The 12,571-nt window shown below is 38.2% G+C and overlaps 1 protein-coding gene across 4 annotated transcripts in view; it reads right to left on the bottom strand.

The window, feature by feature from the left end:
• LOC118894312 (limbic system associated membrane protein) overlaps window positions 1-12,571 on the bottom strand; it is a 633,564-nt gene that overhangs the window by 271,011 nt on the left and 349,982 nt on the right. For all 4 annotated transcript variants that reach the window (XM_036850432.1, XM_036850430.1, XM_036850429.1 and 1 more), the window contains exon 2: window positions 4,184-4,416. In XM_036850432.1, coding sequence (XP_036706327.1) covers window positions 4,184-4,416 — 233 coding nt within the window. The remainder of the gene's footprint in view (window positions 1-4,183; window positions 4,417-12,571) is intronic.

Here is a 12,571-nt window from a genome sequence, read left to right as displayed (position 1 = left end):
AGGCCCTACACCCAGAACTACTTAATCAGAAATTCTGGGGTGGGGGAGTGCCACCGATCTAAAATGGACTTTTACAAACCCTCTATGTGTTGCTGATGCATGCTGCATGTTGTCCTCAGACATCCTTAATAAATGGAGCTGAAAACTTAAAGGTGATGCTGGTCTAAGAAGCCCTTTAAAATCCTAAAGAAGTAAAGCGAAAGACTGGATGCTAAGGAAAAGGACAACTGAAGAAAATGGACTGGACAGGGACCTGAATAACAGCTAAAAGAGCCTTCTGCAAGGGTAACAGGCAATGAGTGGAAGGAGTTGTTAGACTCTGGGCAGCACCTCGGGCAAAAGCGAGCCTCATGAGAGATACTCGAGCAGCAGCAGCAGCAGCGTGGCTGTTGTCACAGTGGTTATCATCATCATCAACATCACCACCACCACCACCATCATCATCATCACCACCACCACCACCACCACCATCATCATCATCACCACCACCACCACCACCACCATCATCATCATCACCACCACCACCACCATCATCATCATCACCACCACCACCACCACCACCACCACCACCACCATCATCATCATCACCACCACCACCACCACCACCATCATCATCATCATCATCATCATCAACATCACCACCACCATCATCATCATCACCACCACCACCACCACCACCACCACCATCATCATCATCATCATCATCATCAACATCACCACCACCACCACCACCATCATCATCATCATCATCATTATCATCACCACCACCACCACCATCATCATCATCATCATCATCAACATCATCATCATCATCATCATCATCATCATCACCATCATCATCATCACCATCATCATCATCATCTTATTGGGTGAGAACTCATGATCTCCAAACACTGGGCTAGGGGCTTACATAATCATGTAATTTAATCCTTACAATTCATTAAGGAGGGTTTAAAATTTTAATTTTATCTCTATTTTACATAGGACAAAACTGAGCCTTAGAGAAATCAAGTGGTTTACCCCAAAATATATTTAAGTAGCAAGAAGGAAAACCGAGATTTGAAGCCTGCTTTCTTAACTGCTATTCTTTAGTAATATCTCACAGCGTCTTTGAGCGAAAGGTGGCCTCACCAATGGGCAAAGAAAAAGAATACAGTATTTATTTAATGACTAGTTAAGTGGGAGTTGCAGAAACCATGTATGGTGAGCAAGGAAGAACTTGAAAAATTCAAAAGACCGTTATATTCTGAAGGAAGGTGCTGTGGAATTGGAGGAAAGAAGAATGGCAGCATCTTTGATGTGGTGAAAACATGTAGAGTTGAGGCACAGAGTAGGAAGCAGTGTGAACAAGCAGCATGAAGGGGTGGACCAACTGACATAATCACAAAGTTGAATGTCCTAAGTGGAAGCGAATCAGCCATCTGGCATGAAATATCAAATGCCAGCATCCATATAATTGTCCAAAAAATCCCCCTTCATAACTCAGGCTTAAGGAGGAGACAACCTTTCTTTATCGCCCTTACAAGAACAAGCTTTGTTTCTCATTTTTCTTTTAAAGCAATATGGTTAAAAAGAAAACACTATAATATCTTGACTCAAACAGATATGGGTTTGAAACTGTTTCCTAAGTCAACAGGCAGCCTTGGACAGCTCCTTATTATTTCTGAACTTCAAGCGTTTTCATATTTACAATAAAGTTATTAACACCCACTTAATAATAATATTATTAGAATCAAACGAGATAATGAATGAACAGTACCTGGTATTTTATAGGTCCTTCTCCATCCCTTAATATTTAGTTAAATTTAATAACTTAATATTAAGTTAAATTTAAGTTAATTTCACTTGTGCTGACATGGTATGAAGGTATAAGCAGTATGATCTAACCTAGTTCTAGCTCTAACCCTCAAGATGGTTGTGTTTGTAGCTATAAAAGTGCATACATGAATAAGAAAAAAGGAGGAAGGGCTTTGGGCATTTGGTGCTAAGAGCTCAGACAAATATAAATCTGGTAGTTCTTAAAAAGTCATAGCAAAAAAATTTCCATTCCAGTAGAAAGTGCTTCAAATTTGATTCTTGGTCTGCTTGGCTCCAAACTACTCTCTGAACTCTCTGTGCGATCTGTAACCACTAACCTAAATCTAATTAACTTCTGTTTCCTTATCTAGAAACCAAGGAACGTAATACTCAGATTGCCCAATGTTATTCCATATAGGACAATACACATTCTCTAGTTGTGGTCTCTAGTAGCTTTCCAATAATACTGAAGGCTGTGAAGGTGAGGGGCCTTAAGTAAACTAGTTATCTCCCTTCCCTCTGCCATTAAATGAGATTGAACTTCTCCTTTTGTTTTGAGGTGTGTGTGCATGTGTGAGTGTGTGTGTGTGTGTGTGTATGTGTGTGTGCTTGTGTTTTGAGGGAGTTGATAAATTAACCCATTTACATATGTACACATCAGTAGTTATGTTTACACACTTAAATGGGCTGCCTGAGATCCAAACCCTGGTGTCTCTTATTAAGAAACTCAAGTGCTCTCCACTAAACTACAAGGAAAGCATTCTATGCTTTGACTGTGATAGGAACTTTGCAAGTCAGTAGACATGCCTTTTATAAGCAACGAAATGAAGCTGTCAGCCATTGCAAATGGACCAAGACAGCGGTCACATGACTAAACCGCTGCTGCACCAGGCAGTCTCTGATGTATTTTACTCCCGTTTCCATTAGCAGAGAGGCTGCCTAAAATCATAAAAAGGCCACAGACACCCCAAAACACACCACCAGACGTGGACCTGCCCACCAGAAAGACAAGATCCAGCCTCATCCACCAGAACACAGGCACTAGTCCTCTCCACCAGGAAGTCTACACAACCCACTGAACCAACCTTAGCCACTGGGGACAGACACCAAAAACAACGGGAACTACGAACCTGCAGCCTGCGAAAAGGAGACCCCAAACACAGTAAGTTAAGCAAAATAAGAAAACAGAGAAACACACAGCAGATGAAGGAGCAAGGCAAATACCCACCAGACCTAACAAATGAAGAGGAAATAGGCAGTCTACCTGAAAAAGAATTCAGAATAATGATAGTAAAGATGATCCAAAATCTTGGAAATAGAATGGAGAAAATACAAGAAATGTTTAACAAGGACCTAGAAGAACTAAAGAGCAAACAAACAGTTTCAATCTATTAATCAGAGGAGTTGGGAGAGCAATGATTTAAATGCTGCAATAATCAATTCCTTAACACATTAATAGAAGCTACAGTCAAACTTTGCCATACAACTGACTGCACTGGAATCTTGACAGGAGCCCTAGGGCCATGCCTAATTTGCATTAAATTTACATAAAATTGTAAATCAAGAATACATGAACACAGCCCTAATATTTGTTAGTGCTTAGATCCTTCCTGATAGATGGATTGAAACTGCTGGTAGTTTGACTCTACTTGCAATAAAATTGTGCAGCTGATCAGCTTTGTTCTCATTCTGCTATTATGGGGAAAGGGACCCAAGAGAGCTATAGTTTGGGGGCTTGCGTATGCCATTTAGGATTTTCATCCTGTAAAACCATGACTCAGATGTGCCCTTGGAAACCCCAATCTGGAAGCAGATTATCCCTGATGACTTTGCAGATCCCCGTCACTGCACTTGCTCACAAATAACTTGCCATTAAATGGAGATACAAACTACAAAGAAAGCTAGTCAGCTGAAAGGATGTCAAGGCCTCTGGAAATTTTTATTTTTCCAAATAACATTTACCATCATTAAAACAGATAATTAGTGATATTCTTTAGACTGAGGACAGATAAAAATCAAATCTTCAGCAAAAGCATCCAGTACCTAACAGTATAATAAAGTGGACTTCACATGGCTCTGAGAAGTCTGTGTGTTCTTGTGTCCCTGTGGACACAGCTGTGGCCTTTGCTGTGTGTTTTTACACTCAGGGCTAAAAGAAAATATTCTCACCAAGGGTATTGGCTCACAGTGGCAAGACTCCTCTTTCTATATCCTCCTTAGTTCTCTCATTTAAAGCCTATCCTTTTGGAGAGAAAATACATACTGAAGTTCCATAACGCATTTGGAAGTGTTCTTTTATTTCAGAAAGGATTATTTGAGTATTTGTATGTTATGATTACTTTCTGCCTCACCTCTCCTTTACCACTTTTTTCTTATTTTGTCTTACCTTGCACGATCAAGTAAACTTGGGAGGTCTTGGGCTCATGCTGTGTCTGCACTGAGCAAGTGTAGGAACCCTCATCGTAGACATCCACCTTCTGGATTCGGAGGCTGTATTCCAGAGAATGGCGTTTCTCCAGCTCAACCCGGGGGTCCAGAGACCACTTGTCGTGCCCAGCAAAAATGATGCCAGAACGGTTCAACCAGGCCACCTTCGAGTTCTTATCTTCTACAACACACCTGGCAAAGTAGAATAACAACATTAGAGCCTTAGCCATACCTGGATCTGCATTCATTCTCCATGCAATTTGATTCAACAGAGCCAATCAAGAGAAATAATTACGTGCAGGATGAATCCTGGCTATGCCATTTCTTAGAGTCCTAAATATTGTTGCTATTTCTCCTTTAAGATCTAATTACCATCCAATGGATGGATGCCATTATATTATACCCAGTGTGGCAATAAACAATCAGTACGAGTAGTGCAGGAAAATAAAGTTAAATGGATATTGACTTCCCACTGGATTATCTTCTTCTTGTCTCGGAAAAGGTCATTCACACAGAACTCCATTTGTTTAAATAACTTTGAGAATTAGACAATTGATAATGTGGCATATTTACTCAGTTTTGAACTGCATTTATTCTTTCATTAGTATTTCCTAAAGGCTTATGTGATGGTAGATTCAAGTTATGCCCCACCATTGTAGGAATTAGACTGAATTTCAGAGCTTGCTTCTGATCTTTCCAAGTTTGGAATGCCCACTCCCAGGAGTGAGAAGTGTGTGAGCAGGTCCAAGGGTAAGTAGATAGGAATTGTATCAAGAAAATCAAAGCTAGTATCATCTTGCCTAAGTCTGGTTCCATCTGCTGAGGGCAGTAGGTTGCCTGCTGGCAAGACAGCTTGCTACCAGCATTTCTGGCACAATAGAATGAATTCGATCTTTTATGGTAGATGAAAAAACTAATTTTGTAGTTCTTCTTCCAAGAAACATGAAGGAATAAATATTTATTTGAATAACTACTTATTTTAGAAACCTAAAAGGGTTTAATGGAGAAAACCATACTCCTTCAATTCTAGCAAGAATCTGGAAATGGAAACATCAAGCAAAAAACTTCTCTCTGTAACCCTTTGGCAAGATTTATGTCTGCCTCACGGGGAGATTGTCTCAGACCCTGTTCACAGCTGCAAAGCCAGCTGCTCAGTACTCTGGGGCCTGAGGGATGGACAGAAGGAGCCAGGAGCATGACAGCAGAACAATTAAAACACCATGTTCCCCTGTATTTTCCAAACCAAGTCCAATCCAAGTTTTCTCTCAGGTCTGAACAGTCATGCACGCACAGGAAGTGGATGCACGATCCACAGCTTGACCACTGTAAAGACATAGAGGTCAACTCATCTCTCTTAAAAGAAGGAGAAATGACGAACCTTTTAAAAATACCTCACCCATGGTACAAAAGGCCTCCTTATTCCATTAGTTTTGGGTGAATTGCATATTTTAGTAAACATGAGAATTTTATTTAATTACTTGGGTACCATGATATACAGGTCTTTCTTTTCTTCTCCACCTATTGCTTTTTAAAAACATAGGTGGATTAAGGTATCATTTAGTTATCTCCAATATGTGTTTTTCTACCATGCAGATATTATTGAGATTAATTATGTTTGATAATTTGAAACTCTAAATAGGAGGGCAAAGCTAACTTTATGGACGCTTGCTGCTTCTCTCCAGACTCAATTTTACTTTTCCTCTTCTATTCTTTGGTGGCGTCATGTCTCTGTCCTTGGTGGTATTTGCGGCACTTCTCAACTTAGACTCAGTTATGAATCAATTAATAGATTATTTGCTGTCTTCTTCTAGATCGTAAATAAAGTTGGTGATGTAGGTCTCCTGTGTTTTTCTTTTCTACTGAGAAAATGGAAGTTTCTCTCCGTAAATGCATTTTAAGTCTTCTATCACATTTACCCTTGCATTTTTTTTATCATCTACACAGCACAACACAGCAGTAACTAGGTATGCTATTGCACAGAGGTGAACCTTGAATGCTGTTTAGCCTGGAATAAGGCTCTAACATGTTCATCCTGAAAAAAATACAATATAATATATTTTACATAAATATAGCCTATATATCAAATAAAGAGAGATTTTGTCTTATTCATTATGGTACCTCCAAACACTAATCTGCTGTAAAATAGACCCTGGTAAATGCCTGTCATATGAACTAACAGTGTCATATATGCAGAAATAGGACATATGGTTACTTATATTCCACTCCCCATCCCAACTCCTTACAGCATCCACTAATGAATTGGGCAAATTTCCTTATCAGTATAAGGTAGAGTTTCTAAGTTGAATCTTTAGGGTCTTTTGGACACTTTAGCAATTTTTGCCTCTGGAAAAGTTGTAATTATCACATAGATCATTATTCGGAGTGATTCTCTGAGAGAGTTCAGAACTATCTTATGTAAAGAAGCAATTGACGATTTCAGCAAAATTGCCAGACCCATAAAAATGCATGTACCAAAACAATACGTAATGTGGAAATTTTGCTGTGATAATCTACATAACATCTTATTTTTACATTGTGTTTCATTCATATTTATTTTTTGTAATTTCTCTTTTACTTCCAAATAAGTGAAAGGTACACTAGAATATATACATACACACATACACTCACACTTTTTACTAACTCAACATAATTAGCCAACTCCAAGCACCAGAGCACAATGTAGTATTTTTCAAAAGGAAACCACTCCTCCAGATATTTAAAGGTTCTTTTTTTAAGTAGTTAATAGTTCAGAGTAAATGTGTTGACTCTCTAAACTAGAAAATAATCTTTCTACCACATGGCTAGAACATTCATACTGAAAAATGAGCAAAAAGTCTCACAATTTCAGAATTAATTTAACATTAAAAATGTTTAAATCTTGATTTAAGGTGGCAACGATTTTAAACCATAAGAAGTGCACATAAGAAAAAAGATGGTCAGAGTCAAAGTATAGTCTCAATTACACAAAAGTGTAGCACTTTTGTTTGTTAAATGGAAATAACCAGTCATATAGGGTAGTCACAGATGTCTAGCTATTCGGAAATGAGGAAATGCTGATTAAAGGCAGACCCAGGTTCCAGCATGCAGTGACTGGCCAATAAGCATCATGAGCTTGTATCTAGAAGGCAAGTGGCTTAAATGTGCATTAGGCATGCCTGTGGAGTCAATGAGAATTCTCACGCCACACCATCGTAAGATGGGAATGAATTATCCCTCACCCACAATGCTGCTTCAGTACCAGACAGTCTAGTTCAAAACTAAATACCTAGTGACTTTATCTTCAAAGTCAGCTTTGGCCAAAGCAGGGAAAGGATAAAGAGATAAATTTTTTAAATCTATATTGTTATGTGTTGTTTGGATTTAATAGAATGTTTCCTTCAGGAGCTCAGGGTAGGCAAATCATTCCAGGATTTAGAAAGGACTACATGGTAAAGAGAGTCGGTGCTGGTGCCAAGAGGAGAAGGCAGAGAATGACCATCCACTCTAGGTGGGATTTCTGGCAGGCAGCTGAGGACATGGGGATATAATACCAAGTGTCACCTCTCCAGGAAATCTCCTCTGATAAGTGTCCCATCCTTTTACTTGGCTCCTTCTTATGATCCCATTATACTCCACACTGAATTAGTTGTCTGTACTTAACTTTCCTCATGAGTTTATTAATGAGAGTGACCCTCAAGAATTCACCTACGGAACCTTAATGGAGCCAACAGCATAACCCACCGTGTACACAGTAGGCACTCGCTGAAATGTGGAATAAATCAACTGTATTTAGCAAACTATTATTAGATCAATTATCAAATATTTGTTAATTATCTAACAGGTGCAGGATAGGTGATAACTATTTTAACTTTTCTTAAGTAATGATTAAAACTATCAGACACATAAGGAAAATTTAAAGAGAATTATTGAGTGTGACATTAACATGAAATCAAAGGAGAGAAAAAATTGTTCCCAGTGAAGAAAGATCATTCCTGGGAATTAAATAGTCTATATCACACACTAAAAACGGTGAAAAGACGTGTAAAGCACTAGATAAACATTTAGTGAGTTGCCCACTTTAATCATGAACCCACAAATATCAGGTGGGTTACTTACTTAACCATGAACCTATGATTTTTTAAAAAAAAATCAGCTTTAAAAAAATAACAGGAAAGTCAAGCAAACAAATTTCTAACTTTCCTGTTCAGTATGTCTGAATCCATAAAACTGTCACAAAAAATCAATGCACCCATAAAAATCCCAAGCATCGGATCTCTGTGAGTACTTTACACCAAGTATATTATGCACACTTATACAAATAGGTACATTGACAATTCCACTCGTACTGCATTAAGTCTGGGAATTATGCTTCCAAAATGATTAATATAATTGGAGGCATAAAAGAAATGCTAAATTTGGTGTGTACCAATAGATAGCTTAATCGCATATTTACTGACAGTATATCCTTGATGTAAGTGATACACATCTAACAGATATTAATCCTGTTCAACTGCTACTAGATACATCTCATTTTTAACAAGCATTACTGGCTGCTAAAAATGGAACAAGTTAGTATTAGAATTTATCCAAACTTTCCTCTGCTTCTTAAGAGTATAATCTGATATTTATTCATGAATAACAAATAAATACATTTTGCTTAGTTTCTCACCAGCTATCTATCTTCATACTTTTTAATTATAAGGACTGGGGAAAGTGTGACTGGATGGGTGAGAGATTTGTTTCTTAAATTAAGAAAGAACAGTTAGATGACTGGTTCTCAACTGCGGGCAATCTGTACTTCCAGACGGTATTTGGCAATATCTGAAGACATTTTTTTGAATGTCACAACCGGAAACGGGAGGTTGCTACTGGCATCTGGTGGGTAGAGGCCAAGGATGCTGCTAAACATCCTACAATGCAAAGGACAGCCCAACAACAAGGACGTATCCCATTTAAAATGCTGGCAGGTTTGAAGTCGAAAACCCCGAGTTAGACCTTGGTCTCTTGGTTTAAATATCCGGAAGCATAGGTCAAACATCTACAGTGCAATACTGTTTTTTCATAAGCATATGCTTCTTAATTTATAAGGACTCAATTGCCACCAGCAAAGTCCTTGAATTATAAGTTCATGACACAGACACTACAATGAAGTCTAGTGGTACTCTGTAAGTTAGTAGTTAATCAATCATGCCCCTTTGTTGTGTTTTAGAATCTGAATTATATAACACTATACCCTTGTACATTGTTAATAGTACAGGAGAAAGCTATAACTTAGTTCCTTACTAAATTAATGCTGGAGAAATCATTTAACCTTAGTGTTTTGGGTTTTTTCCCCATGTATAAAAATGGGTCAGTAATACTTAGGACAGGTAAGGGACAATCAACTCAGTTGGGGCAAATTTGACTTTTTAAGGAAATAATTAGCCTTTATTCATAGAAAAGCTATTTTTTTTAAATTAACTTTTACTATTTTTTTTCACATTTGTGATTCTCTCTCTTTTGTAAGATGTGGATTGATTCAAGATATGGATGGGAAGGAAGTCTTCAGGAGTGTGCTGACCCGTTATTTTGATGCTTTTTGCTTTATAACTTTAACCCTACAAATAAAACCCTTAGTGAATCAACAAAACTAACATAGACTCATTTCCCTCTAGAAGGAAAGACACTTGGTCTGGAAATTAATGTGGTACATTCCTGGCATTAAAGCGTGGCATCAGGAAACGTTCTAAGCAGAGGATGCAGTAAATTATCAGAAATATCCCAAATTCTCCTGAGTCAAAAGTCGTTAGTCTGACTTAATCATATTATTTTAAGTATAATGAAGTCTAGCAACACATATGCAAACATATTAAAAAACACCAAATTAGTTAAAAGGCAAATTTAAAGAATTTTGAATTATCAAACATTTTGGATCATCTCTGCTTTATTACCACGTTCTAAGATTAAACTCAGAAAGAAATAAGAGAATTGTGGGGCTTCACTGCTGACCCTCAGGCACTCCTGCTTCCCTTTCCTGCAAGCAGAAGTTTCAGTTTTCTAGCTGCCTTGCTCCCATCTCTACTTCTTTTCAGACTTGACTTCTGGCTTTGACCATTGCCTGTTCTCTTGGCCTCGTTCTCTTATCCCTGTGCATGTCTGCTCTCTTAAACTAGATCTTCTTTAGGTAGAAACTGATCCTAGGTTCATGATGGTTTATTTTCCTAGATTCATCCTGAATTTTAGTCCAATTAACAGCATTTAACAATGAAAGCATCTATATGATAGGATAATCTCCCCCACCATAGGTCCTTTGTATACATTCATGTACAAGCCCCTGATGCACACGTATACATGTACACACAGTAGTGATGGATGTTCAAAAGGGCGAGAACACAGAGGTAGTAAGGCACAGGAGTCCGATTCATGTGAATCTATTGCTGGTCACTATGATTCAGTAATCTGCATAGCATTGATGGCATGTTAGGGTAAAAGACATACACTGTTTAGTTCCTGAAGGTAACTGATTTGGGTTCTGACCTTCAGTCTATTTCTTGTTGGAAAACAGGTAAGTCATTTAGCCTTTCTGTATCTTAGTTCTTTCATAAATAAAATGAGGCTAATGATACTTTCCCCAGCCTCTCAGAACTAATCTTAGTGTAGTTCTATGAATAAAATGACATGACGTACATTGAAACATTTCATAAGATGTAAAACAATATCTATGCTTATACTCTCCCATGGTAGAGTATGGTAGATAAAAAGGAAATAGTCATATACAGGGATGGCTATAAGGAAAATAGTGATTTATTCAAATCATTCAAAAACTTTATCTCTGTATAGAATGACATACACTAAATATGTATCAGATCAACCATGTATTTCTTTAAATTCTCAATTTGCATTAGTTATTTGCATGTGCTATACTGACAAAGCACCCTTTCTGCGACTGGGTTACTACCTATTAGAATAATTCATCATCTATATGAGCAAAAAACCAAAAAACAAAAAATCCACAGTGGCAAATAGTAAAGCCAGGACAGTCTGTGTCATTCGTGGAGTACTGTGTCATTCGTGGAATAAAAAGTACTCCCTAGACAGGCTTTTTGTCTCTTATTATCACTAGGGAGCACCTTGTCCAGCTATATATGCATTCTCATATATGCATATGTATGATGTATGTATTGCTCTGTATTTTCAGGTTCATATTCTTGAAGGAGCATAAACACATATTCCTTGCAGATGGTGCAGGTGAGGAGAGGGGCAAGTAGAGGAGGAGCAGACTACCAAATTAAGAGTTGAGTACATCTCAAAGGTCAATTCTAGGACAATCTGTGCTTCTCTGGCTGCCACATCAACTGTATCATCTCTACAGTTACACAGAAAATGAAAAAGAGGAAGACAAAAATTCTAAAAGGAAAATTTGAGACTGGGACCAGGAGAAAACTGATTTCTATCCCAGTCACAGCTGGAGTTCCCATCAGTTCCAGGAACATTTATAAGAGGTTGGAAACAGCTCTTCTAGGTTCTTTTGAAGAGTCTTGATCCCTTTAGAAAATAACTCATCACCCTAAGCACACCATAACTCGAGATTCCTCATTTTCTTTTCAGTGGTGGGGTGGAAAAGCCATGAGTTCTGCAGTTTAATAGCTTTAGGCAAGTTACTTAGTGAGAAATGTAGCATGGTGGGTGGTTACAAGTTTAGGCTGAGAAGCTGGTTTCCTGCTCTGCATTCTAGCTCCATCACATACTTACTCTGTGATCTTGGGACACTTGCTTAACCTCTCTGGGCCTGGGTTTTCTCATCTGCAAAACGAAAACTTCATTTTCATTTTCATTCAATTACCCAGTTGTAATGTTTAAATGGGTTCATTTTAAACATATAGAGCAGTGCCTGGCCCTAAATGGGTCCACTATTACTGAAGAGCTTCAGTGTTTTTCTTCAGCAAAACAGGAATAATTACTACTTCTCATATGATTGTGATTATTAAACAGGCTAAAGTATTAAGAGTACCCAGTGAGCTTTGGAAGAGCCTAATACATTTTTGTGCCCATTACTTTTCATAATTTGAATCTTGGACATTTGTTCTGTAGAAATCCCATTTTGGGGCTAAATTCAGCAATCTCCAGATATTGTTGTTTAATTCAATTTCTTGCTTAATAACAGGTATGTCAAGGGAAACCACCTTTTAGGGGCCTAGGTTCTCTTGTGTCTGGTCCCTCTGGGCAATAGTTGGTCCTCTAAAGCCCATAAGCATGCAATTGAAAGCAGGATAGTGATGCAGCATGTTACAGTGCCGCCGTGTAAACTGAAGCTCTAATGCCATCTCTGGAACATTCTTAGAGGATTTGTGGCATACGTGTGCCTAGGGAGCTCAGGCCTTAAATGCCT

This window comes from Balaenoptera musculus, chromosome 4 (genome assembly GCF_009873245.2).
Source record: "Balaenoptera musculus isolate JJ_BM4_2016_0621 chromosome 4, mBalMus1.pri.v3, whole genome shotgun sequence".
Taxonomy (NCBI): domain Eukaryota; kingdom Metazoa; phylum Chordata; class Mammalia; order Artiodactyla; family Balaenopteridae; genus Balaenoptera; species Balaenoptera musculus.
This window is presented reverse-complemented; position numbering and strand designations above follow the sequence as displayed.